Below are 27,837 nucleotides of genomic sequence, written 5' to 3'. Positions count from 1 at the left end.
CACTGTCATGAGACAGAAGCAGTCATAAAATCTCAGATCCTGCCAGTTCAAATTCAATATAGCTTTCATGTCTGTACAATCTCATTCTCATTATTCCATGAAATTCCAGAGCAAAAACAGTCAGTACCTTCTGATGGAACTCCAGGGCTGAATACCAAGATACCTCCTTCTATGTCTGACAGAAGACATCCACAATATGGTGTTGTCTCACTGTGGGGACACACAGTTTACACTCCAGGCTAAGAATGAATTGTGATACTTGCTGGATGAAGTGAGTGAGGAAGTTTAGTGTTATGCCACACTCAGCAATATTCCAGCTATATGACAACAGTCTGCAAATAATCGAGTCTGGACCAGACAATCCAGTGATCAACAGCATGAACAGCGATCTGCGCAGTTGGGAATTGAATAACATGTCAACAAAGTCAGAGTGGTCACTCTGATCCTGTAAGTCATCTCTTACAACAAGCATATTTGCCTTTTGTGGCAAGCAAGGGTTGCTGGAAGCCTTCTCTACCCCGGGTCTTCACGGGTCAAAAGTAAATCTCCCATAATGCTCTTGGTAGTCCATGTTTATTGTCACTATATGATGCTGTTCAGGTTTGGAGGGTTTATCTGTTTCTTGTCCCAACCATGACTCCATCCGAGTTCCCCTCTGCTCAAATCAAACACGTTTGTCTGGTCCAGATATGATTATTAAAAGGCAATCGTCACACAGCTCAGTGAAAACAACAAATGCAGACAAAGAAAATAACACCAGTATAATAAATACATAGTTTAATAGCCACATTACATCCCTTTCTTCATACCCAAGATGGAGAATCATTTAAAGAAGACAGAACTTGTCACATACACATCAATTATTATCCTAACACTTTCAATATTTTATATTAAAGTGTAGGTAATACTTTGAAACACAGTTCCTAGTATGTTTAAAGCATTTGTGAAAAAGTGCCAAGTGCATGAACCTGTGCCCTTAAAACAGTTTGCTGTACGTGTTGTGTAATTGTAAATTCTAAATAGAAACATTGAGTATTGATTTATGTTGTTGAAAATTGTTTGAATTTGAAATTAAATCTCAGGTCAATCTAAAATAACATCACCATAACACCTGACAGTATTTCTCATGTAATTGTTCATATAATGTATCCTGTACCATGATTCAACAAAGTAAAGTTTAACTGGTGTGTTAGGCTGCGTAAAAAAATATCCAATGTTTCTCAGGCACATTTTTTTCAGAAGTAATGAGGGCGGTAGGACTTTAACTTTAATATTTGTGAGAGAAAAAGTGACAAGCAAGGAACACATTTTTATTTTTCTCTCAGAAATGCAGCTTGGGAAGTTTAGTATGTGTTAATGAGTAGTAGATTCAGTCACATTCATTCCTACTGACACTCATTCTTATAGTGGACAAATGGATGATTGGGACGCATCCAAGTCAAACTTATTTTTTTCAAATGGCAATAAAAAAATTGTTACGCGCACAAATAAAAGTGACGCGCCAATGCCTGAGAATCATTTCACTTTTTTTAAATTCAGCCTTATATGTCTAGAGATGATGTTGGCATGGTCCCAAAGTTTATAAACACAGTATTCATATCAGACAGACATGAAATGACCAAGAACAAAACTCACCTTCAAGGGACTAGCATGGTTAATAAATCTAAAATGACATGAAGGTGAGTAAGTGAGTTTAGTTTTATACCTCTTTTAGCAGTATTCCAGGAGTATCACAACAGGGGACACTGAAAAAGAGCGTCAGATACTGCATCCATGCAGGGAACTGAACCTGTGACTTTGGCATGATTTGGCATTAATCACTAGGCTACCCCACTGCCCTAAGACATGAAGGAATGGAGATGGCAAGGAGAGCAAGAAAACACTTTAAATCTGTCCTTACTGGTGATATACCAACCCTCCTTCTGAGTCCACGAACCATCCATGTTATCAGATGAAAAACAAACTTCTTTATTCCAATGAGTGTGCCATTTTGGCGTAGGTACTTACATCATTAACAAGAAACAACCAGAATATATACATAGCTGCAAAGTGAGTATATACACAACTGACAAGATGGTTGACTGGCATTTTAGAAGATGCAAGTTGAAGAATATGGCGTTTTTCTGGGTTACATCTTCATTGATATTCTGGTGTACATTGTTTCAGGTTCTGTTCTAGCCCCATCATCACGTAGAACTGTTAACATGAAGAAAAATCTCTTTGTTCATACAACTGATAAGGTTGATATGCACTGGATTGATAATTAGTTTGGGCAGTAAGGTTGATTTACAGAGGGAGTGATTGAAATGTCACTCTCATTGCAAAAAATAATTTGACTATTCATAGAACTTGGTTTTCTTTCGCATATACAACTTGCAAAATGCCTCTCAAAGAAACACTATCAGAGGGCAAAGATAGCTATCACCATGACAAATGTATATTAAGCTTATTTAAACTGATAACCTACACTGATATGTGACAAATTAGAAATTGGTGGCTTATGGGTCAGCAATCGCGATGTGAAATTGACACATATCAGCTTGCTTGTCCTTGACCTCTTGTTAAGAGCATGACAATGCATATGATCACAATGTCACGGTCATGTATGGTGATACGCACATCACTTGTTAAAATCATTTTTCACCCTAATATTAATAATGTTTAGACTTTCCTCTTACTGACTTAACCAAGTTTTATTTTGTATGTGTTAAAAATCAAACATATATTATACATATGAAAATACAACATGGACATGACGTAACAGTCTGTATATGATAACATACATTGGATAACAACACTGTACAAGGAAACAGATTAAAAACTATCAGCCATATCTCATGTACCATAAATAGTTGATTAAGTTCTTGCTTTGAATAAATATCCAGTCAACCAGTGCCTTGTCAAATAACACACCTTTAATAATGAAATAAATTAGAAAACAAACTTGGTCACACAAAATGATGAAAAAAGACATGAAAACAATATAGAAACATCTGTCACAAAACGCATAAAGGCCTGGGTTGAATACATTGCTTTTTCCTGAAACTCGTCCGACTTTTGAAAGGGCATGACTGAGTATTGAAAGAAAACAGCATAACAAAATACTCCAGGAAATGTTGGCCATTTGGACAAATGTAGCACCATTAGGGATCAATCATTTGTGAAAGGAAAGGGGAGGTTAAGTCCCTTAAGAAGCACTAAATATAGTATACATAATTCTGTAGGCTTTAAGTTAAATGAATGGTTTAAAATAATATAAAAGTGCTTTTGGTTTTTTCCCCCTCCTAAAATATGCATGAAAAGTTTAGCCCCAAGGTCATCAAGGTGCTCCTTAGCACATTAGCATTAAGGTGCTCCTTTAGCACAACGCTAGCATTTAGGTGCTGCTTTACCATTACAGGGCTCCTTTTAGCCCAGCTTGAGTGTTCTTGTATTTAAACAGCCTTACAACTGTCAAAGTGTTGAAAAGGTCTCTGGAACAGGGTCTTGGGAGTATTTAGCTGTGCTCACAGAACTATTGGGAGAAAATCAGAGGTATTTGAAAGGCTGGAGTATACTACATTCAAAGACACAAGAGTGAACACTGCAAGGAAAGTCACAGAGTCAATCAGGTTTCAAGACAATTTTCTTGTCCATCCATATATCTGTTCTATGGCCCCTGATCTTGGAACTGTCAGGTGTCTATGTTAAAGCACAGCAGTCACAACAACTGCAGTAAGCTTGGATCTTTGAGATCACAAACACATGCACAACCTTGAATCTCTGAGATCTTGTGTGTACGTTGCTACACAAAAATTGAATATTTTCATGCTGATTTGCTACAGAATTCAAAACAATATGACTGTGATGGAACGTCTACAAATCTGTTTTGGATACCTTAGGGCATGGAGATTACTGTTGTGTGAGTAAGTTTAGTTTAGTTTTACACCACTTCTAGCAATATTCTAGCACTCAGGGCACTAGAAAGGCTTCACACATTGTATTCATGTGCAAAATTGAACCCAGCATGGCAAGCTAACCCGTTAACCACTCTGCTACCAAATGGCCCTGATTACTTTAGATTACTGTACGACGCTCCAGATAAATATAGATAAGGAACTGGTGGATGAGCTGGTCTACCCTTTCTCTAACGAACAACAGAACAGGAAATTCAGCTGATAAATAGTGGTAGAGATAGCTAGCTCCCTTGGCGCCAACCACACTAATTCTTGCAGAAGACCCTCTTCTCGGGGCATGCAAAGATGATTCTGAAGTTGAAATGAATGAACAATATCAATATAATATCAAAATCCAAATGGAAAATTCCCATGGGCCAACTTGCACAAAACAATAAGCAACAATTACTGCAATTCCTTAATAATGGGAACAGGGGTAATATTAACTGTTCAAGAAATATTTAGGCAGTGAGTATAAAGGCCTGTGGGTATAAAGACATGAAATCAGTAAAATCACAGTACCTGACCATAAAACCATTTTATTGCCATGATCCCCATAGAGTCCAACTGATTCTGATACAAGATTTTACCCACCTCTATCCCAGATCCAAGGATTGGGCCGACCCAGTACATGATGGTACCTACCTGTAGAAGATGGCATTTATCACAGATCCAAGGATTGGGCCGACCCAGTACATGTGCTGATACAAGATGGTACCTACCTGTAGAAGATGGCAGCTATCACAGATCCAAGGAGTGGGCCAACCCAGTACATGTGCTGATACAAGATGGTACCTACCTGTAGAAGATGGCAGCTATCACAGATCCAAGGATTGGGCCCACCCAGTACATGTGCTGATACAAGATGGTACCTACCTGTAGAAGATGGCATTTATCACAGATCCAAGGATTGGGCCCACCCAGTACATGTGCTGATACAAGATGGTACCTACCTGTAGAAGATGGCAGCTATCACAGATCCAAGGAGTGGGCCAACCCAGTACATGTGCTGATACAAGATGGTACCTACCTGTAGAAGATGGCAGCTATCACGGATCTAAGGAGTGGGCCCACCCAGTACATGTGCTGATACAAGATGGTACCTACCTGTAGAAGATGGCAGCTATCACGGATCTAAGGAGTGGGCCCACCCAGTACATGTGCTGATACAAGATGGTACCTACCTGTAGAAGATGGCAGCTATCACAGATCCAAGGAGTGGGCCCACCCAGTACATGTGCTGATACAAGATGGTACCTACCTGTAGAAGATGGCAGCTATCACAGATCCAAGGAGTGGGCCCACCCAGTATACATAGTGGGAGTTCCACACATCAGGGTTGTATACAGTAAGAGCTACGGCAGGACCAAAACTGCGAGCTGGATTCATGGAGGCCCCTGTAGTGTTGATACTGAAACATAAAACAAACATTACTGCCATCATATATCTCTAATGGGTGAGTGGTTGAGTCCGTTAATGTTTACGATGCGCTCAGCTATGTAAATAAGCATGTCTCGACCAGACAATCCGGTGATCAACAGCATGAGCAACTGGGAACCAATGACGTGACAATCAAGTCAGTGAAATGCCTCTACAACAAGCAGGGCTTACTGAAGATCAATTCTAACCCTGATCTTCATGGGAAAAGGCGATAAGTGGGATGGAATAAGGAGATGAGTGTGGTGGAATTGTAAGATGAGTAAGGAGGAATAAGGATATGAGTGGGTTGGAATAAGGAGATGCGTGGGATGGAACAAGGAGATAAATGTGGTGGAATAATAAGATGAGTAAGGTGTAACGTGGGATAAGGAGATGAGTGAGATGAGTGGGTTGGAATATGGACATGAGTGGGGTGGAGTAAGGAGATGAGTGGGGTGGAGTAAGGAGATGAGTGGGGTGGAATAAGGAGATAAATGGGGTAGAATAAGGACATGAGTAGGGTGAGATGAGGGATAGAATAAGGATATGAGTGGGGTGAGATGAGTGGGATGGAGTAAGGAGATGAGTGGGGTGGAATAAGGACATGAGTGGGGTGAGATGAGTGGGATGGAATAAGGACATGAGTGGGGTGGAGTAAGGAGATGAGTGGGGTGGAATAAGGACATGAGTGGGGCAGAGTAAGGAGATGAGTGGGGTGGAATAAGGAGATGAATGGGGTAAAATAAGGACATGAGTGGGGTGAGATGAGTGGGATAGAATAAGGAGATGAGTGGGGTGAGATGAGTGGGATGGAGTAAAGAGATGAGTGGGATGGAATAAGGAGATGAGTGGGGTGGAATAAGGAGATGAGCGGGGTGAGATGAGCGGGATGGAATAAAGAAATGAGTGGGATGCAGTAAGGAGATGAGTGGGGTGGAACAAGGAGATGAGTAAGGGGTGGAATACTAAGATGAGTAAGGTGGAATAAGGAGATGAGTAAGGGACGGAATATGGAGATGAGAAGGATGAAATAAGCTGAGTAAAGTGTGAAATAAGGAAGTGAGTGGAATAAGCAGAGAGGTGTGGTTGAACGAGTTGTTAAGCTTGGTGGAATAGGGAAGAATGAGATGAGTGGGCAGGAGGTAGGAGTGTCAGGATAATGAAGAGAGCATGGTGGAATAAGGTGATCAACAGGGCTGAAAAAAAAAGGGTGAGTAGTGCTCAAAAAGGTGTTGAAAATGATTAATAAAAGTGGAAACAAGTTAAAAAGAGGATAGATGCAACAACATACTAAGTGGGGTGGGAACTTGGAGCACTATTTTGAAGTTTCTCATGCATGATTCTTATCACGGTCTACATCATATTTTGAGGTCAATGCAAACAACACGCATTCTTTAAGCAAGATATGTGCAGCTGTGTTTTGACTGGTTGATTTGTTGTTTAATGCTGCATTCAAGCTATATAGCTGCATTCCAGTCTGTAACTCATAAAGTCTAAACCTGACAATCCAGTGCTCCAGTCTTATGAGAAAGGAGATTTATTCATTGTGTTCATCACGAGCAGAACATATTCCCACTAATAATGATGTTCTAATCTACACCAAAACAATTCCAAGGCCAATCCAATTTTATTTCTTGTTTTACAGATTTCTGTCTTCTGAAAACCCAAAGGCAGGAGGGGGAAAAAATACAAATAAAATCACCAATCAAAGTAACATTCAATCAAAATACTCAAAGTATTTTATTTTTGGCAGTTTGTGAAGTTTATATGGGGTAAAATAACCGTACTCTAACAAAAGACTCTCTTGTGTTTACAGATTTGACCAATAAGAATATCAATATTTTATTTTTTGGGTGGGGAAAATTCACTTCTATTTTTTTGTATTCTTGAAAAAATACAGCAGGCAGATCTGTAAAACAAGAAATAAAATTGTTCTGTCTTAATTGGAAAAAAAAGAAGTTACCAGCCATGTTGACTTTCATCATTAAACAACATGAGTTGGTATGACAAATGTGCCTCATAAATACAGTCATCACTGTCAAGCAAGTGACACCTGATTAGCTTAATCATTTATCTGAATGGAAATTATAAATATTGAGCATCTGGACAGACAGATAGTTGAGCAAATACAAAATGTTACAGGAAACGTTTCACCAGCAGATGAGATGAACAGATGTTAATTGAGCTTAGGCCAATGTATGTCTGACGAAAAGTGCAGAATTTGTGCATATATATTGATCAGATGAGATACTCTGTGGACATTGCAATCATTGTTTCACCTAGTCACATAAATTTACAGTGCATTACATGTCATTAACTTGCATCAGGTTTCAGGACATCTCACTATGTTCCAGGGCCTACTTTCTCATAGCACTATGGTGATCATAAGTCACTAAGATAGCCTCAGTGCAATTTTAAAGAAAGGGCTTTAAGGTTAACCTTTGTAAAGGTTGATTCGTGAAAGGATTTTCAGAATGTTCAACTATATTAAGATATTCCACTATTTATGTACTGAATAAAAAATAAATAAATTGATAGTGGAATTTACAAAAACACTGAAAAATTTGCTTTGGTACCCGATCAAATGTCACTGAATAACTTGAACTATGTTTGTAACAAAAGCTGGACTCTGTGAATCCCACAATCACGGTAATGGCAAACTCACCCAGCCAGGATGCACACAGTCACTGCAAAGCCGATGGCCAGCGGTGCAAGGTTGGACTTGTTGTGATCATCAACAGCTGACATTAACACTGTCAGCACCAAAACCGTGGTGAGCAGAATCTCACACACGATGCCTTGCCCTGGCTCAACTGCCGTCAAAATGTGGGCTCCACCATTGATCATCTTGTACTCTGCAAGGGGAAGCACAGCCTGGAAAGGAAGATTGTTAAAGAGGTTATCATTGATACAGACAACAGCAAGGCCTGAGTGAACACAAATGTGAGAGGTTCATGACATACAGACAACAGCAAGGCCTGAGTGAACACAAATGTGAGAGGTTCATGAGATACAGACAACAGCAAGGCCTGAGTGAACACAAATGTGAGAGGTTCATGAGATACAGACAACAGCAAGGCCTGAGTGAACACAAATGTGAGAGGTTCATGAGATACAAACAACAGCAAGGCCTGAGTGAACACAAATGTGAGAGGTTCATGACATACAGACAACAGCAAGGCCTGAGTGAACACAAATGTGAGAGGTTCATGAGATACAAACAACAGCAAGGCCTGAGTGAACACAAATGTGAGAGGTTCATGACATACAGACAACAGCAAGGCCTGAGTGAACACAAATGTGAGAGGTTCATGAGATACAGACAACAGCAAGGCCTGAGTAAACACAATTGTGAGAGGTTCATGACATACAGACAACAGCAAGGCCTGAGTGAACACAAATGTGAGAGGTTCATGACATACAGACAACAGCAAGGCCTGAGTGAACACAAATGTGAGAGGTTCATGACATACAAACAACAGCAAGGCCTGAGTGAACACAAATGTGAGAGGTTCATGACATACAGACAACAGCAAGGCCTGAGTGAACACAAATGTGAGAGGTTCATGAGATGGACAGCAGCATGGCCTGAGTGAACGCGAGTGTGACAGGTTCATGAGATAGAGACAATAGTGTCGGCTGACTGACAGGAATATTATCAATTAGGTCCTTTGAAATGCAAACAATAGCATGACCTAACTCAAAACAAACATTTTCAAGAGATTCTTTGAGATGAACACAACCATATGGCCTGGAAGACAGGAAGATTGTTAAAGGGATTCTTTGAGAGGGAACCAAAAGCAAGTCATGGACTACAAAAGGATGCATTCAGCAGTGAAGGCACTTACCCTAACCAATGCTGCTCCCACCAAAGCCCCAAGAAGCTGAAAGATTACATATGCAAAAGCCATGATGGGGGTGATGGCGCCACTCAGAAGGATTCCAAAAGTCACTGCTGGGTTGAGGTGGGCGCCACTGCAAGTCACAGGAAGTAATCATTGTGTTACTGAGAGAATGTAGTCTATTTCAAATATCCATACTACTGGGCCTAGATTTCCGAAGCTCCCTTAGTGCTAAGATAGTCATAAGTGCCATACATTAGCACTGACTTACGACTATCTTAGCGCTATGTGAACTTTGAAAATCTAGGCCCTGGTCTGTAGCTGACAAGGTCAGGATGAGAGGCTGTTAATTTAAATGGAAAAACATCCATCGCTGGATGGATCATACAACAACAATGCCAACAATTTAAAATCATTACACAGTCCATTGGCTAGTCCTTCTAAACCTTAGGGAAGCTGATTTACAATTGGAGATTTATGATAAAATTCAGATATATAGTGAACAGTAAAAGAAACACAATTTTTGAAAACTTGAAACCTCACAAAAGTATGAGTTAATGTTCATTTCTTCTGTTTAAAAACTTGACCAAAAAAAACAACAGTTGCACATCTTTTGCTCTTCATTATATGTATATGTCAGTATTTGCTGGGATGTTTGTTACTGTATGCGTCTGTGGTCAATTCTTCCAAACATCATCATTTCATTTTCTGTGAAAGAAAGGTTTTTTCTTTCTATGTTCTTAAGGGATGTTTCTTTCTATGTTCTTAAGGGATGAAAAACAATCAACCCAATCTCCACCCAATCTCAATGCTTGAACAACATATGACCACCGACACCAGTCAGCACAAATATGGACTTGATAAAGGTCAAGGTCAAAGTTGTGGGCACCTCTGTGAATGTTGAAGATCAACACATTGTCCTGCAGATGTGAAGGTAGTTCAAGGTGTGGCTGTATACTCTGAGAAACGAAAGGTTTCCACATCTTGCCGTTAACTGTTTCTACCATTTATAAAGATGATTTAATAATACAGACAAACTTTATGCTTGAAGATGGCAAAAGAATCTGTTTAGAAATATTGCACTCAAAAACTTATGAAGTTGTTAACCATAAAGTTAGTTTATATTGTACTTCACAACTTCTAAAATAATATGCAAAGAAACTGTTCAGGAAACTAACATAACAAGAAACAACATTCAGAATAAACACACATAAACACATTGATAACAAAAAAGATTTTTTTCTCACACACCGCTAAGTGATATTATCTACCTCTCACATAAAATGTCAGTTTCTGATTAGCTGGGCACTCTTCACTAACATTTCTACGTACCCCGCTGGAAATGCTGATCTCATTTGGTACTTCCTGGTAGTAATTCTTTATCTCAAATAACACTGAATCAGATATGATGTACGGAAATTACTGATGTTTTGCAAATGCAAATTGATGGGAGGGAGATATTAGACTTAAAAATATCTGACTATCGCACACATCAGACACTGGTATACCTAGGACCATATGAAACTGGTATACCTTGGACACAAATACACCTCAGACACACCTGACACTGGTACGCCTAGAACATGTTACCCTGGTACACCAAGGACAGATCTGACACTTGTATGCCTAGAACACATGTTATCGTGGTACAACTTGGAGACATCTGACACTGGTACACCAAGGACAGGTCTGACACTTGTATGCCTAGAACACATGTTATCGTGGTACAACTTGGAGACATCTGACACTGGTACACCAAGGACAGATCTGACACTTGTATGCCTAGAACACATGTTATCGTGGTACAACTTGGAGACATCTGACACTGGAACACCTAGGACCGATGTGAGTGAGTGAGTTTAGTTTTACACAGCCTTTAGCAATATTCCACCAATATCACTGAGGGACACCAGAAATGGACTTCCCACATTGCACCCACATGAGGATGGGCTCAAACCCAGGGCTTCAGTGTGACAAGCAAATGCTGGACACATCTGACCCCGGTTCACCCACATATTACACACAGCACCCAGCTGCACAGATTTATGACACGATCCTGGCTGACTTCAGCAGAGCCCATCTGACCCTGATACACACTTATGACTTAACAGAACATACATGACCCATATCTGCTGACAGTCCTAGGACCAGTACGATCTCTGGACATTTGGGCCATTGCTGAAGAAATTATCCTTAGCTAGAGCAATATTCAGCTGAAAAAGGAGACATACAGACAGGAACCACACACAGCAATATCAAAAGCCTTGCAAATGCTTGTTTATCTGCATAGCTGTATAAATATATCAATATAAAATCTTGAACGGATTTCAAAATATTTTTTCAAACATAAACTAGACATTTTTCAACATTTTTATGACATGAGTAACACATTACATGGTAAATTATGCACAGGCTACCAGCTGGAACAATGACGTCAAGTCACTGGAACTAAATATTTTGGCAGGAAGCCTGCTATGTTTTACAAGCAGTAAATTTAACGAGTTTGTTGACAGCTGGCAATTCACAGTGCTGCCACCATGATGCTATGACACCTCCACAACATATCACACATGATCATACATACAATAAAAATATCTCGTTTCAATTCAGATACAACATTGATCGGACTCGGCCACTCAATTGTAGCGTTCTAAATAAATGCATCATCTAATATTTTATAGCACTGGGAATTCTAGTTAAGAATATATCTATCTCCCTGCAATCGATGCTAGTCTTGAGATGACCAAACAGATTGGGTCATCTGGGGTGGACTATTTATGTGGTTAAATTTTGTTTATGGGAACTGTCAACTTCTAGATTACTACTGGCAGTGTATAAATAATTTTGAGAAGTGACTGGCCCAGAGAACTAGTTACACAAAAATGCTGCCAGTTCACATCATACTTCACTATATATATATATCTGTATCAAAATACACATCAAACAATTGGTGTGATGTTTGGTTATCAAAGATGGTAAGCTATTGTCACATCTTGGAAATATAAATCAAACAAACACAACATATATTTTTTCAGGTTAGCTTCAACAATATATAATGGGGCTGATTCACAATCAGTAAGTATTTGTCTAGAGTGCCAGCACCTGCTTAGAACGCTGAGTACTAGTAATGAATTATGAAAAACCTATTTGCTGGCCTCACCTTAACAGAGTGAGTGAGTTTCACAACACACACAGCAAAATTCCAGCTATATGGCAGCAGTCTGTAAACAATCGAGTTTGGACTAGACAATCCAGTGATCAACAACATAAGCATCGATCTGCGCAATGGGAACCGATGACATGTATCAACCAAGTCAGTGAGCCTGACCACCCAATCCTGTTAGTCGCCCTTTATAGCAAGCATGGGTTGCTGAAGGCCTATTCTACCCCAGACCTTCTCGGGTCGAGTCAGTGGGTGAATATGGTGTTCCATGGCTTTAAGGAGTATATTCCAACAAAAATCACATGAAACACCAGAAATAGGCTCCACACATTGTACCCATTCACCCTCACAGAAGAATCAGTGCAAATGAGTACCAAAAGAAACATTTGAATGATTTGTTTTAGAATGAAGCTTCTCATTTGTTACTATTTCCTTACATTTTTATGTTCTTTCTATTTACCTAATTTCATAACAGTGTCCCAAATAGTCAATGTTATATTTTTACTTACAATTTCAGCTGTTTTTTGCCTGCAAAGCTTCTCTATACATATATCTACTTATTTTTTAACACTCTTTTCTAAAACATGATGTGGAGTTTTCCCCAAATTTTAGGTTTTAATTTTGTCTGAAGTATATACTTGTGCTTTTATTTTTTTCTCAAAATTGGACAGGTCCACAAAGAAAATATTCACTTCTTAATACTGTTTTTATGGGATATATCTCTGATCAAATCCACAAACTGAATATGCAAGTAGGATCACTCCTTATGTGGCTGATATCTCATATCTCTCCACTCATGTGATAACTCAGGTATCACCTAACACAAGATGACAATGCAGAAGCAGTCGTCATCCCGGGTGTATCTGAACATGCTAACAAGCCAAATGCTATCAATTACAGTCAAGGTGAAAGTGCCTCTTGTCACTTCTCCTTCACATCATGTAGGGCCACTGCAACTATGACAGGTGTGACGAACAGGTAAAAATCCTTGTAATAAGCACACCTGTAAGGTTCACTGGATTGTTCTGAATTATGGCAAGGTCAGTGAGTTGTCTGAGGTCATCAGCTGATAAAACCACAGAGGGTGAAAGCAGTTCCTTTCATCATTCATGAGTTTGAACATGCTCAAAGACATAAATACTGATAAAACAAATATCTACTTTTTCCTAAGTCTGGAAAATCATTTTCCCCTAGATATTTGAAATAAGAAATAAACTTTGATTATAAAAGATACAATGACAATCACATTGGTTTCAAAATATTCTCAAAAACCATCAAACCTAATGAGCCTTCTTATGTAGTTCACCCAACACTCGAACGTTCATTATCTCCAGTGTGAGGTGGAGGACTGAGGTTGTAAAATTATATTCTTCAATATTGTGTCTTACTAGGACGGACACGCACTTGGACATATAATTCCCTCAGTGAGTGAGTGAACAAGTGAGAGAAGGGCCAAATCTTCTATGAAACCATTCTGTATGCGCATGACTTTGACAAACAAATATGTTTTAGCCTAACAAAAAAACCCAAATAGATCACATATCTCATTAAAAACCTTGGGAAACACAGCAGTTTTAATGTCAGAAAGAAGAAAACACAAAAGATCCCTTAAGTAAACCTTGCCAGGGGTTGCAAAACAGAATGGTTTCACAACCATTACAGGTGAGTAGACAGCTAGATGTAAAATAAAAAAAAAACAATCAGTATTATGTAAAATTTGCTAAGCAATTGCTGAAGCATATCATCTCTTCCATAGAAATACATGACACTGATGACATTTTGCATGGAAAAATACCTTTCGGTATTTGCAGCTTTTGAAATATTCAGAGATGAAAAAATATGTTTAAACAGCTGGAGTTATCACAGCTTGGTGTTCATGAGATGCGTTAGTATGTTGTCTAACATATCACTGTTGAACTACTGCTTCGTGATAACAGTTTACAGAACAGGTTTTTTCCATTATTGTACAGCAGGGTGTGGCTTCATCCTATAGATGACATCCTTACCATGTCAGTGTAGCAGGGTGTGGAGTCATCCCACAGATGACATCCTTACCATGTCAGTGTAGCAGGGTGTGGAGTCATCCCACAGATGACATCCTTACCATGTCAGTGTAGCAGGGTGTGGAGTCATCCTATGGATGACATCCTTACCTTGTCAGTGTAGCATGGCGTGGAGTCATCCCACAGATGACATCCTTACCTTGTCAGTGTAGCATGGCGTGGAGTCATCCCACAGACGACATCCTTACCACGTCAGTGTAGCAGGGCGTGGAGTCATCCCACAGATGACATCCTTACCTTGTCAGTGTAGCAGGGCATGGAGTCATCCCACAGACGACATCCTTACCTTGTCAGTGTAGCAGGGCGTGGAGTCATTCCACAGACGACATCCTTACTACGTCAGTGTAGCAGGGCGTGGAGTCATCCCACAGATGACATCCTTACCTTGTCAGTGTAGCATGGCGTGGAGTCATCCCACAGACGACATCCTTACCACGTCAGTGTAGCAGGGCATGGAGTCATCCCACAGACGACATCCTTACCTTGTCAGTGTAGCAGGGCGTGGAGTCATCCCACAGACGACATCCTTACCTTGTCAGTGTAGCAGGGCGTGGAGTCATCCCACAGATGACATCCTTACCTTGTCAGTGTAGCAGGGTGGAGAGTCATTCCACTGATGACATCTTTGCACAACATGATTAATTGAATGGAAAATATGATGACTTTGACCAGCTGAAATAATTCCAATATATTTGCACCCAGAATTAATTTTCTCTGTAGTGATAGCAATCTAAATTAAAAAGAAGTCTGAAACATTTAAATGACTTTATCCAGAATCAATAGTACATCAGTTACTGTTCACTGCCCTCATGAAACTAATGCCTCATTTCACTGAGTTCTCTCAAATGTATTTCAGTGTACATGGATCTGCAGATCACGATCTAATACTTGTGCAGATTTGTGAGGAGCTTTGTCATAATAACTGACATGTTCAAATTAAATAAATGATCATATATTAGTATGTATCTGTGCAGTTGTGACTACAAATATCAATAAATACAACAATTCTGATAGAACATTGTACCCATGTGGGGAATTGAACCAGGGTCTTCAGTGTGATAAGTGAAGGAAGTAATCACTAGGCTGATAATGATGACGTCGTCGTCGATGATGATGATGATGATGATAAGTGAGTGAGTGTGTTGGGTTTAAGTCATCTTTAGCATTATTTCAGCAACATGACGGCAGGTGACAGCAGAAAGGCGCTTCACACATTGTATACATGTGGGGAATCGAACCCATGTGCTTGGTGTGACAAACCAATGCTTTAGCTACTAGACTACCCACAAACCCTTGGTGATGATGATGGCAATGATGATGATGATGATGATGATGATCCACAGGCAGGCCACTGTTAATGCACTCACTTGTGTGATTTCATATACACCACAAGCGAGGACACCTGACAGGGTCAGCGGTCGGGACTGACCAAACAAAGATACTGCTTCTGGACCACATGTTGGCTAGGGCGCAGGGTGAAAGAGCAGGTAGAATCAGGTCAGTAAGTCCTAGCACATTTGCTTCAGGACATTCAAACACCACTTTTTGTTGGTGTGAAACACTGCAGACTAAATCAACAGTTGATCATCACCTGGCACGTGAAGGTCCCAGGGGTAGAACAGGCCTTCAGCAACTCATGCTTGCCATAAAAGGCGACTATGCTTGTCGTAAGAGGCGACTAACGGGATCGGGTGGTCAAGCTCGCTGACTAAACTCACTCACTCATCATTACCTAATTACACATGGACGATGTCCTCTTTTCACACATGCCACAAATTATAGTAGTAACACTGTTAATGGTTGCAGCAGCAGAATATCCTCTACAAGCCTCTATTGGCTAGCTGGACAACCTTCATTTACACTTTACTTGCAGAGAAGGTATTGTAGCAAACTAGGAATTCAGAAACAATGGAAATTCACATGCTAAAATGTGAAACAGTGCTTATCAGATGGTTTCTATCAAATATGACAGTGAGACAGTCAGACCCCAATACACAGAGAGGTATGAAAAACCACCTCTATTCATAGCGATATATGGTATTTTCAGTCAAGAATCACTTATCATCCCAAGTGTCCCCACTAACGTTGATGGAATGACTGGTTTCAAATGTCTAACATAACAAGCATCCCAGATTCTCAGTCTCCCATGATCTGATGGAAGAGATAATTAGTCATAATTAAGTCTGTGTCAGTCATTAACAGTTGATGATCGTCTTTTTCTCAGTCAGTAATTGTTTCTGCCAAAACAAAAAATGTATGGAATTTGCTCCTTTGCAACACTAATTCTTTCTCTCAGATTCAGTGATGCATAAAAATTTCCTTAAATTATTATTATATCATTGATTGTGATATTGTGATAATTATAATGGCTACTCAGCAACAAGATCCATCTTAATCATGTACATTATATACAATACTCAAGAGAAGTTAAAGAACATAATGGATTAAGCTAATGTATCTTGTTCATTTTTCCATCATTTTTTAAACTAAAAGGTGGGTAATGGTGAAATATTACTTGTATGTTTTCATATTTTTTAAACTAAAAACTGGGTAACGGTGAAATATTATTTGTATGTTTTCACATTTTTTAAACTAAAAAGTGGGTAACGGTGAAATATTATTTGTATGTTATGAAAACAATCAGCTCATGGAGCTCTGAATGATTGAACTTTGATCCAGACTGTTGACTGAATGATAATCTCTGTTATATGATAGGTGTATAGTACATGTATTTGATTTCTGTACAGCATTAGACAATGACTTGATAAATATTCTGAGTATAATTATAGGTGTTTGTATTTTGTTTTGCAAGACAATGAATTATCATATATTCAACTAACACACTCGTGCTTGGTAACGGTATAAGAATCTATACCAAACTGTTTCATCATATCTTTTTAGTGAATAAGATGTCATCCATAACGAAGCATATCTTTTCCATCATTCAAGTTCCCATTTTAGCCATCAAAGAACATGTGACAAGTGACAGTATGTAGGCAGATCCAGAGTAAGGGTGCACTGGTGTGCATCCCTCCTTTTTGTCCTTAAAGTGATCTGTGCAACCCCCTTTCTCAACTGTGCAACCCCCTTTCTGATCAGTGCAACCCCCTTTTTGATCTGTGCAACTCCACCCTGTCCCTTTCTCCTTTCTCGAAGAACAGTATCTGCCCCTGCAGTGCCTATGTTCTGAAGAAGATAATTCCATAACACAAGCTGATTATATGAACTTGTAATTAGTCTGTCATACAGACCCTGAAGCAAATATATCCATGAAAGTGAATGCAAGTCTAGAAAATGTGGCAAGTCTAGATTTCCTTAAAATGAAGAAAGTCTCAGGGCTCCATTTCATTATATTTTTTTTTTTTACTATGAACTTTTTTCAGTAGATTATGTTCACTTCAGAGACTAGTTGTTAGTCTAACTTGTACAACCTGCTCAGATCTGATGCTGGATAAAAACATTAATCTTTAATACTTCGATACAGTACTTCTCAGGAGACATTCACAATGAGTTCTTGAGCCAAGAAACTGTTGTTTTTGTTAAGACTCTTACCATCTTGATTCAGAGATTATCATCTGTATAAATGGAAAATCAAAATGGAAATATTCATTCTGTGGTATTCCTGTTTGGCCTGTGAGTAAATGAGTTTAGTTCAACAGTCCTTATAGCAATATTCCAACATGGCACAGCCGGGGGCACCAGAAATGGGCTTCTCAATAAGTACCCATGTGGGGAATCGAGACTGGGCTTTGATGTGACGACTGAACCTTAGACTGGGCTTTGATGTGACGACTGAACCTTTAAACTACTAGGCTACCCCTCTGCCCAAACAAAAGTATTTATTAACCACAACTCATAATACACATGTATACTTTTCAATTTCGGAACTTTGTAATTTAGTTTATTTTTGTTATTTGGAAATCGGACCTCCTTGTCTGATGAATTCATCCAACTGACTGGCTGCTCAGCAAATAACCTGAAATTGTCACCTGTAATCTATGTCTATCTTGAAACCATCAATGATCAAGTATTGTGATCTCATGACTTGCCAGTGTTGATCATTGATCTCAAAATTAATCAATGGATGTTTCGGTGCAGGATCAATAGTGAGACAGTCATACAACTGGCACAGTACAGAATGCCTTTCAACTTATCTCTCATCTATTCATACAACAAATTTCCATATCTTTCTATCAAATGCTGATTGTATTATCTATTATAATCTTTATAGTTAAAGGATAGGTATAAACTGATCAGAGATCTGAGTCTGTTCATGTCATGTTAATGTACCGCGAACCACCTGTGGTGTGTAGTGGTTCCAGTGGTCACAGGTTCGATCCCTTGCACAGTCATACCAAAACATGTTAAATGTTTTGTTTTCTATTTTTGCCCCATCACTTGACGTGTGTTTGAGATGATATACATGTAATGAATTGTTAAAATGAACTAATTTAAGCTTGTTATAACTGTCCTGGCTAGTAAATAGTTATCACCTATTCACAAGTGGCAGAGAAATTCTACATGGTGATAACTGTTACAGTCAGTTTTGAGAAAACATCTCTTTATACGGCCATGATTTCCTTCGACCCCTGATATTTAAAAAACATGATCGGTGGCAGTGAAAGGGCTGGACACATAACTGAATAGCTAATTAAATATAATAGTGAGTGAGTTTAGTTTTACGCTGCACTCTGCAATATTACAGCGGCGGTCTGTAAATAATCGAGTCTGGACCAAACAATCCAGTGATATACAACATGAGCATCGATCTGCGCAATTGGGAACCAATGACATGTGTCAACCAAGTCAGCGAGCCTGACCACCCAATCTCGTTAGTTGCCTCTTACGACAAGCTGAGTCGCCTTTTATGGCAAGCATGGGTTGCTGAAGGCCTATTCTACCCCGTGACCTTCACGGGTCTAAATATAATAAGTAATTCTGTTTCACTAATTTAACGAACAGCAGCGTAATTATGTAAATACCGCTAAAGCATGGTGAAACCTGTATTTGCAAGTGAAACAACGGCTAATCAGCTTTATTTACTGTTTCACATTAAAAAAATAAAAACAGTGAGTGTAGATATATGAAAATATTGACTGAAAAACAGGTTATGACTTTGCAACAATGAAGTCAAAAAACAACATAGTAACATTTTATAAGATCATTTAAAAGTGATGCGCATTAGGCAAGAATTTATGGATGTCAATTTCATAATTATGAGGACCATGATGTTTTGGAGTATATTCTTACTCATTTGTCACAAATGTCCATGAAAGCTTGGAAAAATTATTTCTATTGCGACACAGGTAAACACTGTGATGTTTATTGACATGATTTCATGAATATGAAATAATTTTGAGGAAAAATGAGAAAAGTGGCTTCCTTACAGATAGGGGAATAACCAAAATAACAGCCTTTGATGAGCATTTATAAGTGATGCACGAAGTGGCGAGAATTTAAGGGCATGAATTTTTTTTTATTTTGATAAAAACAAGCTTTTCGATGCTGGATTAAGAATATAATCACTTAACCTCTGTGATTGTCAAAATAAATGAAGTCAACATCCACAAATTTTCGTCTTCATTTATTATGTGACTGATGAAGCAAGGATAATCCACTTGCGATCAATGCATAGGGTATGCCCCTGCAGAAACACGACATTTAGTTAGCTGAACCAGGATATAACCTATGCATCGATCGCCGGTGGGATAATCTATATATTATAGTCTCCTTGGATGAAGTAAGCAGGTAATAGTCCACTCCGAAACGTCCTGTTTCCAAAAACAAAGAAGTTGACAGTCACAAATTCTCGCCGTTCAAGATAGTACCGTTTAATGAAACAGGACGTACCGACAAACATTATATTAATCTCATTCAACTTACCTGATGTTTCCAAACGCCACGACAAGCAATGCTATCATGAACCCATGTCCAACCGCCACCGCGGTCGTCGAGGTCAACGCGGGGTTGCCTTTGCTATTCACACCAAGGGGATCTTGAACCGACATACACCCAATGAACACAAAAAGACACACGCCTAAGAATTCTGCCATGCAAGGCTGCAGTATTTTCTGAAATTTCTGCGATGGAGCTTCATCACCCCTGTTGATGAGGGAATCGCTTTCTTGCGACATGATGCTGTTTGAGTTTGCGTGCTGTGAAGACTATCCGTCAACTGTCCTAGTGAACGGCAATACCGACTGATATACTGTCCAATGTCACTTGAGCTTAAACATCAGCACGTGGAGAGCTCGCGCTGGGGAGGTCACGTGATAGTTTTGTTATATAAGCTGCACCGATCATATGAACAGGTGTTGCGCGAATTCATTACTTACGTGTTTACAAAACAATCGCACAAATTGCTAACGACGCATGCAGACATGACACTAATATATTTAGTATTCATTTTGTATTTAATTCCCAAATATGTCGTTTTTTCATAACACTGGCGGTTCTCTTTTAAGCAGAACAACAGAGGCGTGGTCGTAGGTGGTACCCTACAACCTCCTTTGTGTATCGGTAAACGGACGCTTCTCCCTCGTTGTGAAAGCTTAGAATATATATTATCCTTTCAGAAAGAGTTTACACAACGGGTTACACTTTCTGACTTAGGTACAAGAAAACGACTTTAAAAATCTACACTTCAAAACGAAACGAATTTTCTTTACAAACATAGAGTACTCTGAAATATAACATTAGTAAAGTTTGATCATGTTTTGAAAGGCTTTGATTCAGCTGTTCTACATTTGCATTTTAAGAGCAAGACGTCACGCTCCAGAAATTGACAACGATACAAGAATTTGTATGGAAACGTCGCACTCACGAAATAATATCCCTAAAATTTTTCAATATTATAATTCCCAGCTTCAACAATGTCACTTAAAGAAGTAACTGAAGTGAGTGAGTATGGTTTTATGCCGCTGGGGACAAAAGGGGGCTCCTTTCACAAAGCAACCTTTACTAAGGTAAACCTTAACGCCTATTCTTCAACAATGCACTAAAGTTACCTTAGACTTTAATAACCTTAGTACAGTGTTAAAGAATGGGAGGTAAGGTTAACCTTAGTTAAGGTTGCTTTGTGAAAGGAACCCCAGAAATGCATCGGCTTAAAACAGTGTACCCATGTTCGGAAGCGAACCCGGTCTCCGTTGTGACGAGCGGACGCTTTAACCACTAGGCTACCGCATTGACTCAAAAAAAGAGAGTAACGGAACGCATTGTCAGCCAGATAAATAGTTACGTCAGCTGTCTATCAAGGTACTCTTATCACTTGACATTGTTCGATCAAGTAGACAACACAAGATGTTTCTACCTATAGGCTGATGATACGCTATACCTGCAGGGTATGACACTGCCAAATCATTCAGCCAGACGAAACTCGCCAGCCCTGACAATAACTTACCTGCCCACAAAAATACAAATTTACTTGGCATATTTAAATAAAACTTCGAAACAATGGAAAAATTAATGCCAGAGCAAGAAAATAATTAACTGTATATTTCAGATTTGTGGTGAATTCATTATGATTTATTTTTCTGAAACATTAATACCAATTTTATCCCGACCGTCGGGCAGGTAAACTTGAGAATCTGGCACTCAGTGTTGAAAATAACTTGTCCCGGCAGTCAGGCATAAACATAAAGGGAGGTGTATAGACCCGGGATTCAGACCACCCTCAGCATCGTTTAGACGATGCCATTTAGAAAGTGGTCAAATGCAACATATGTCATATTTGGGATTTCACTTTCTCAGTAAAGTACAAATTCTAGTACTTTTTTTGGGTTGTGTCCCTTCCGGGATTCGAACCCGCACCCTCAGAGTCAGGCACCTAATCGCCAGCACACAAAGTCTGCCGCCTAACCCGCTTAGCCACCGCGACTTCCACAGAAATGAAAGTCGGACAACTGGTAGTCTAGACTGCCTACTTTGTGTGCCCCTCTGATAAGTGTGAATTGGCACGGCTCCCACGGCCGGAAGCTATGATTAGACGATGCCATTTAGAAAGTGGTCAAATGCAACATATGTCATATTTGGGATTTCACTTTCTCAGTATCGTCTATCGAGAGTGCATTCCGCGCCATCAGCAACTTTATTGCCGATTGGATGAGGATTAGCTAAGCTCATCGATGTAAAACGGAGCTTCTAATCATCAGACCGGAGACCAGAAACCTTTCCATCACAGCACCAGAGTTCAGGATAGGTGATAACTTGATTGTACCGAGACCGTGTGAACTCGCGGAGTCTTCCTTGATTCAGAACTGACCCATGAGAAGCACGTCAACATGGTGTGTAAGACAGCTTACTGCCACACCAGGAACGTTGGTCAAATATCCCGATACATGAACCAGAAACATGACAAATCCCTTCCTCAGCCTGTTGTCTGGATGCAGGAAGGCATTTTGGACAAGCTTCAGCCAAAACGTAGCAGCCAAAGTGATTACCCATATAAAGAACTGCGAGCATCTAACACCTGCACATCAAGGACCTACACTGCATACGTGTCAGGGAGAGAGCTGAATTTAAGCTCTTCTTGTTCTTCATATGGCATTGCTCCAGAATACAACCGGTGGTATGTTCCCATTTCGCCTACACCCCATTTCATTTCGCCTACAGTCTTAAAACAACAATTCATGGTCTGGTGACTCTTATTTCATGCATGAGTAATAAATTTACCCCTTCAGATGTAAATAGAATCTTCCTTAGTTTTCCTTTATTTTGATTAGTAGCACATGAGGATAAAATGTCTTTTTCCATTAAGATATAAAAACACGTCTTTCTTTCATATTTTTATTAACAGCAAATGATAATACTGTTATACAATACTATACAGTCATGAAAATGGCGCTGGCTGTTAACTATTACACTGCACTTGAGTTCACGGATTTCTGCATGTTATTCATAGCAGGTGATAATACTTATATACAATGCAATAATGAAAATGGCACAGGCTGTTACCTGTTACACAGAACTTGAGTTCATGGATGTCTGTGCTGATTGTAGGTGATCTTCTTTCACTTAAAAGTTGCTGTCTCCGTCGGTTGAAACGCTGGTCAAAATCGCTGTAAGCTCGTGAACATGGCCGAGTTGTTGCACCATGGTAAATCTGAAGGAGAGTGATCTTGTTGGTGGATTCAATCTTCTTCATTTCTCCTATGAATTCATAAATGTTCGGATGGCACTTTCTCACAAGTTGTTTCCAGACCATCATGGAAGCGTACGAAGCGAATGTTTGTTCTGGGACCAGAGATGTGTTGATTCCAGAGACGTGTTGGAAATCTTGGATCATACGCAACCCAGCCGCTGGTGACGTAGTCTTTGAACTTGGTGATGAAAACTGTTTCTGGTTCAGTACATCTACCAAGATATCTTGCACTTGATCTTCATTGCCTTAATCCTAAAGCCAATTGTTTACACAGAAACATCATTGGCATATCCAGGGTATACGATCCGACAAATCCTCACTATACCCTGGATGCGTCTACAGATGGACTTATTACCTCCCTTGGCTCCTTTGTCACGTCGAAGACCCGGGTTTGATTCCCTATATGGGCACAATGTGTGAAGCCCATTTCTGGTGTCCCACGCCGTGATACTGCTGGAATATTTATAAAGGCGGCGAAACACCATACTCACCCACTCACTCGGTCAAGTATGAAAACAGTTTTCAAGCTTAAAGGTCACATGCAACGTAAAACACAACTTTGCAGATTCTGGTACCTTTCGGTATACATTTACCGAAACAAATCGTAAAAACTGGGCACATGTGATACAAATGACATGTTTTTATGTCTGTGGGTTGCAAACAAAGTACATTCATTTTTTTCGGATGGCAGGATCTGACGGAAACTGGTGCAAACTCTTGTCAGTTTCAAGTCCAGCTTTGTACTTGGACGAATGACACGCAGTAGTTGACCATCTCTACAGACATGATTTTTTATTGGATCGAGCGCAAATTCAGAGAACATGAATTTTCAAAACCCAACATCTCTATATACATTCTTCATGGATAACGACTTCTTTTAGTGTAGATGATTTTGTTTGACAACAGTATATGAATCCATACTGAAACGACGCATCAAATACACAAAAAGAAGTTGTTATCCATAGAGAATCTTACGTTCTTGTGACTGGCTATACTTCTAAAATGCCCATCAAACAGATCATCTCTCTGTACACACAGTGAGCCCTCAGCATATCAGCAAATGAAACAGCCAATCGGAAGCCGTCGTTACACTTGAGTGCATATCCACCCGCTATGACTGGGTTCGGTCTCCCGAGGGCTTCGTTTCGGGGGAAGTAAGCCCAAGTACAAAATATTGCACTTTTGAATCGCGATTGCACGCTTATAATTGTGTTTATTTGGGGTTTTTTTAAGCAGCAATGTATATTATATGTCATGAATAAGTGATAAATGTGTTTTAATTATGTTTGATTTTTTGGTTGCATGTGACCTTTAAGAACTGCAATGTTTCTCAACTCAAGTGCTTGTTTGTATCTGTATTTCTTCGTAACGCAATAGGTACTCGGGGAAATACGAGAACGGTTATCAAGAATTGCAGTTTTTCACAATACTATGCCCTCATTTGCATCTTTATCTCTTCTTAACGCAATATAGGTAGATACCATAAGCTCTTTATAAAGTGTCTCAAGAGATATTTAGTGAGTGAGTGAGTTTACTTTAGGCCGCACTCAGCAATATTCCAGCTATAACGCGGCAGTCTGGAAATAATCGAGTCTGGACCAGATAATCCATTGATCAACAGCATGAGTATCGATCTGCGCAAATGGGAACCGATGACATGTGTCAACCAAGTGAACATTTGAATTCTGGAAAATAAACATACAGATCTGGGGAAGCTAAGGCCTCGTTGATGTAACAAACGCTCTGCTGATTGCACCTGGTGACCTTCTAAATCTCTGTTGTAGCACTACTGTGGGAAACCCACTACTGTCAATATGTGTAGGTACGATTTAAAAAACAAACAAACAAAATTGTTTCCAATTGTTTCCAACTCCCCTGCCAACATCGATACCAACTTGTGTGCTTGAGACTGATAGTTGCAATACGTAACTTGACAATTCCCTACTTAGGCACAGACCAGATGATATTGGTGACATACATTGTGTTGTCTGCGCTAACAGAGGCGTAGCTATCATTATAGAAGAAAGTCCCGGGTTTACACATGATTTTTGCTATAAAAGTTGGGAATGCCCTCAATATACTATCGACATGTATTGCATTGCAACATACACAATGGGTAGCCACTTCATGAATGACATGAGAAACTCTAAATGGCGATAACTGTTACAGTTAGTTGTTTGAGAAAACATCTGCTTATACAGCCATGATTTCCTTCGACCCTTGTTATTTAAAAAAACCCACATGATTGGTGACAGTGAAAGGGCTGGACACATAACTGAATACCTAATTAAATGTAATAAGTAATTCTGTTTCATTAATTTAATGAACAGCGGAGTAATTATGTAAATACCGCTATAATATGGCGATACGTGTATTTGCAAGAAAAACATCCACTAATCAGTCTTATTTACTGAAGAATGAGGACTATGATTCATGGACATACAACTCCTTTTATTCAGTGAATGCGACGTTTCGACGTTACTTTTTTGTGTCAGTGTGGTAGCTTAGTGGTTAAAGTGTGCGGTCGTCACACCGAAGAACGGGTTCGATTACGAACATGGGTGCACTGTTTGAAGCGGATGTATTGCTAGTGTCCCCGGTACTGATATTGCTGGGATTTTACTAAAAGCGACATAAAACCATACTCACTCAGTCCAGAAGCTGGGAATTATAATATTGACAAATTTTAGGGATAACGCTTTCTTTTATTTCTTGAGTGCGGTGTTTCGATACAAATTCTTGTACCGCTGTCATTTTCTCACTGAATCAAGACGTTGTATATCCATAAATCATACTCCCCATTCTTCATCCACTCATCTTATAGAATGCCTATCAAAGAAGTCTTATTTACTATTTCACATTAAAAAAATAATAACAGCGAGTCTATATTTGGAAACATTGACTAATAAACCAGGTTTTGACTTTGCAACAATGAAATCAAAATAACATAATAAAATCTTATAAGGTCATTTAGAAGTGATGCACATTAGGCGACCATTTGTCGATGTCAATTTCATAATTATGGGGAACACAATATTTTAGAGTACATTCGTTCTCATTTGTCACAAATGTTCAAGAAAGCTTGGAAAAACTATTTATGTTGCGACACAGGTAAACACTGTGAAATTTACAGATAGGATGTCATGAATATGAAAATGGTGTTCCTAAAGATAGCTGAATAACCAAAATAAGTCTTTGATGAGAACTTATAAATGGTACACGTAATGGCGAGAATTCAAGGACGTGAACATATATATTTTGAGACAACTACGTTTTTCGATGCAGGAGTAACAATATAATCCGTGAGTGTATCAAACCGATGAAGTAAGTAGACAAGAGTCCACTCCGAAACGTCCTATGTCTCCAAACAAAGACGTTGACAGCCGCAAAGTCTCGTCTTTCACGATGGTAACGTTTAATGAAATAAAGACGTACCAACGTCAAACATTATATTAATCTCATTCAACTTACCTGATGTTTCCAAACGCCACTACAAGCGATGCTATAAACAACCCATGTCCAATAGCCACCGCGGTCGCCGAGGTCAAAGCGGGGTTGCCTTTGCTATTCAGACCAAGGGGATCTTGAACCGTCAAACACCCAACGAACACAAAAAGGCACATCGCCAAGAATTCTGCCATGCAAGGCTGCAGTATTTTCTGAAAATGTCGCGATGGAGCTTCATCACCCTTGTTGATGAGGGAATCGCTTTCTTTCGACATGATGCTGTTTGAGTTTGCGTGCTGTGATGGCTATCTCGTCGACTGTTCCAGTAGACGGCAGTACCAACATATATACTGTCCAATGTCACTTGAGCTTAAACATCAACAGGTGGAGAGCTCGCTCTGGGAAAGGTCACGTGATATGCTTGTTATAAAAGCTGCACCGATCATATGAACAGGTGTTGCGCGTATGAAATGTGGTTTTTATTAGTTACGTGTAAAACCATGCGCACTAATTGCTAATGATGCATCCAGACATGAAATTAATATATTTAGTATTCATTTAGTATTTTCTTAGTATTTTTCTGTTTTCTTAAAGATCACATATACTCTAGGGGGTGCAAAGACATAAATCACTTACTGGCATCGTTATAAATGAAGCCCCGTCATTAAACTAGTCATTTCGATCTTTAATTACCTTTAATCGACCTTTTTGACTACAATTCTCAGCCGCGAACAAAACATTTCAACCTGTCAGATCAGCGCGTATGGGTATGAGGGCCTATGCAGAATTCATCTACATTTCAGGGGACTCGGGCCAACCGATTGGT

At 39.4% G+C, this 27,837-nt stretch overlaps 1 protein-coding gene across 2 annotated transcripts; it reads right to left on the bottom strand.

Moving 5' to 3' along the window:
* Positions 1–762: 762 nt before the first annotated feature.
* LOC137284678 (aquaporin-8-like) lies at positions 763–27,387 on the bottom strand. Of its 2 annotated transcripts, none has more exons than XM_067816585.1 (5): positions 27,036–27,387; positions 9,203–9,329; positions 8,020–8,228; positions 5,197–5,346; positions 763–4,247 (listed from the first exon to the last, which is right to left on the bottom strand). In XM_067816585.1, exons 1-5 carry the CDS (start codon positions 27,284–27,286, stop codon positions 4,202–4,204), a joined length of 783 nt encoding a protein of 260 aa, XP_067672686.1. In that variant the 5' UTR covers positions 27,287–27,387; the 3' UTR covers positions 763–4,201. The 2 variants fall into 2 exon arrangements, with proteins under 2 accessions (XP_067672686.1, XP_067672685.1); XM_067816584.1 differs by lacking the exon at positions 27,036–27,387 and adding an exon at positions 20,306–20,678.
* Between the last annotated feature and the right edge of the window lie 450 nt (positions 27,388–27,837).

The sequence above is a fragment of the Haliotis asinina genome, chromosome 5 (assembly GCF_037392515.1).
Source record: "Haliotis asinina isolate JCU_RB_2024 chromosome 5, JCU_Hal_asi_v2, whole genome shotgun sequence".
In the NCBI taxonomy this organism is placed as follows: Eukaryota; Metazoa; Mollusca; class Gastropoda; order Lepetellida; family Haliotidae; genus Haliotis; species Haliotis asinina.
This window is presented reverse-complemented; position numbering and strand designations above follow the sequence as displayed.

Coding starts and splice junctions, on each gene's coding strand:
- LOC137284678 (XM_067816585.1), bottom strand. CDS start 27,286: ATGTCGAAAGAAAGCGATTCCCTCATCAACAAGGGTGATGAAGCTCCA. Junction 5,347..8,019: donor ACTGTGTGCATCCTGGCTGG/GTGAGTTTGCCA, acceptor TTTATGTTTCAG/TATCAACACTACAGGGGCCT. Junction 4,248..5,196: donor ATAGCTGCCATCTTCTACAG/GTAGGTACCATC, acceptor TTTCAACTTCAG/AATCATCTTTGCATGCCCCG.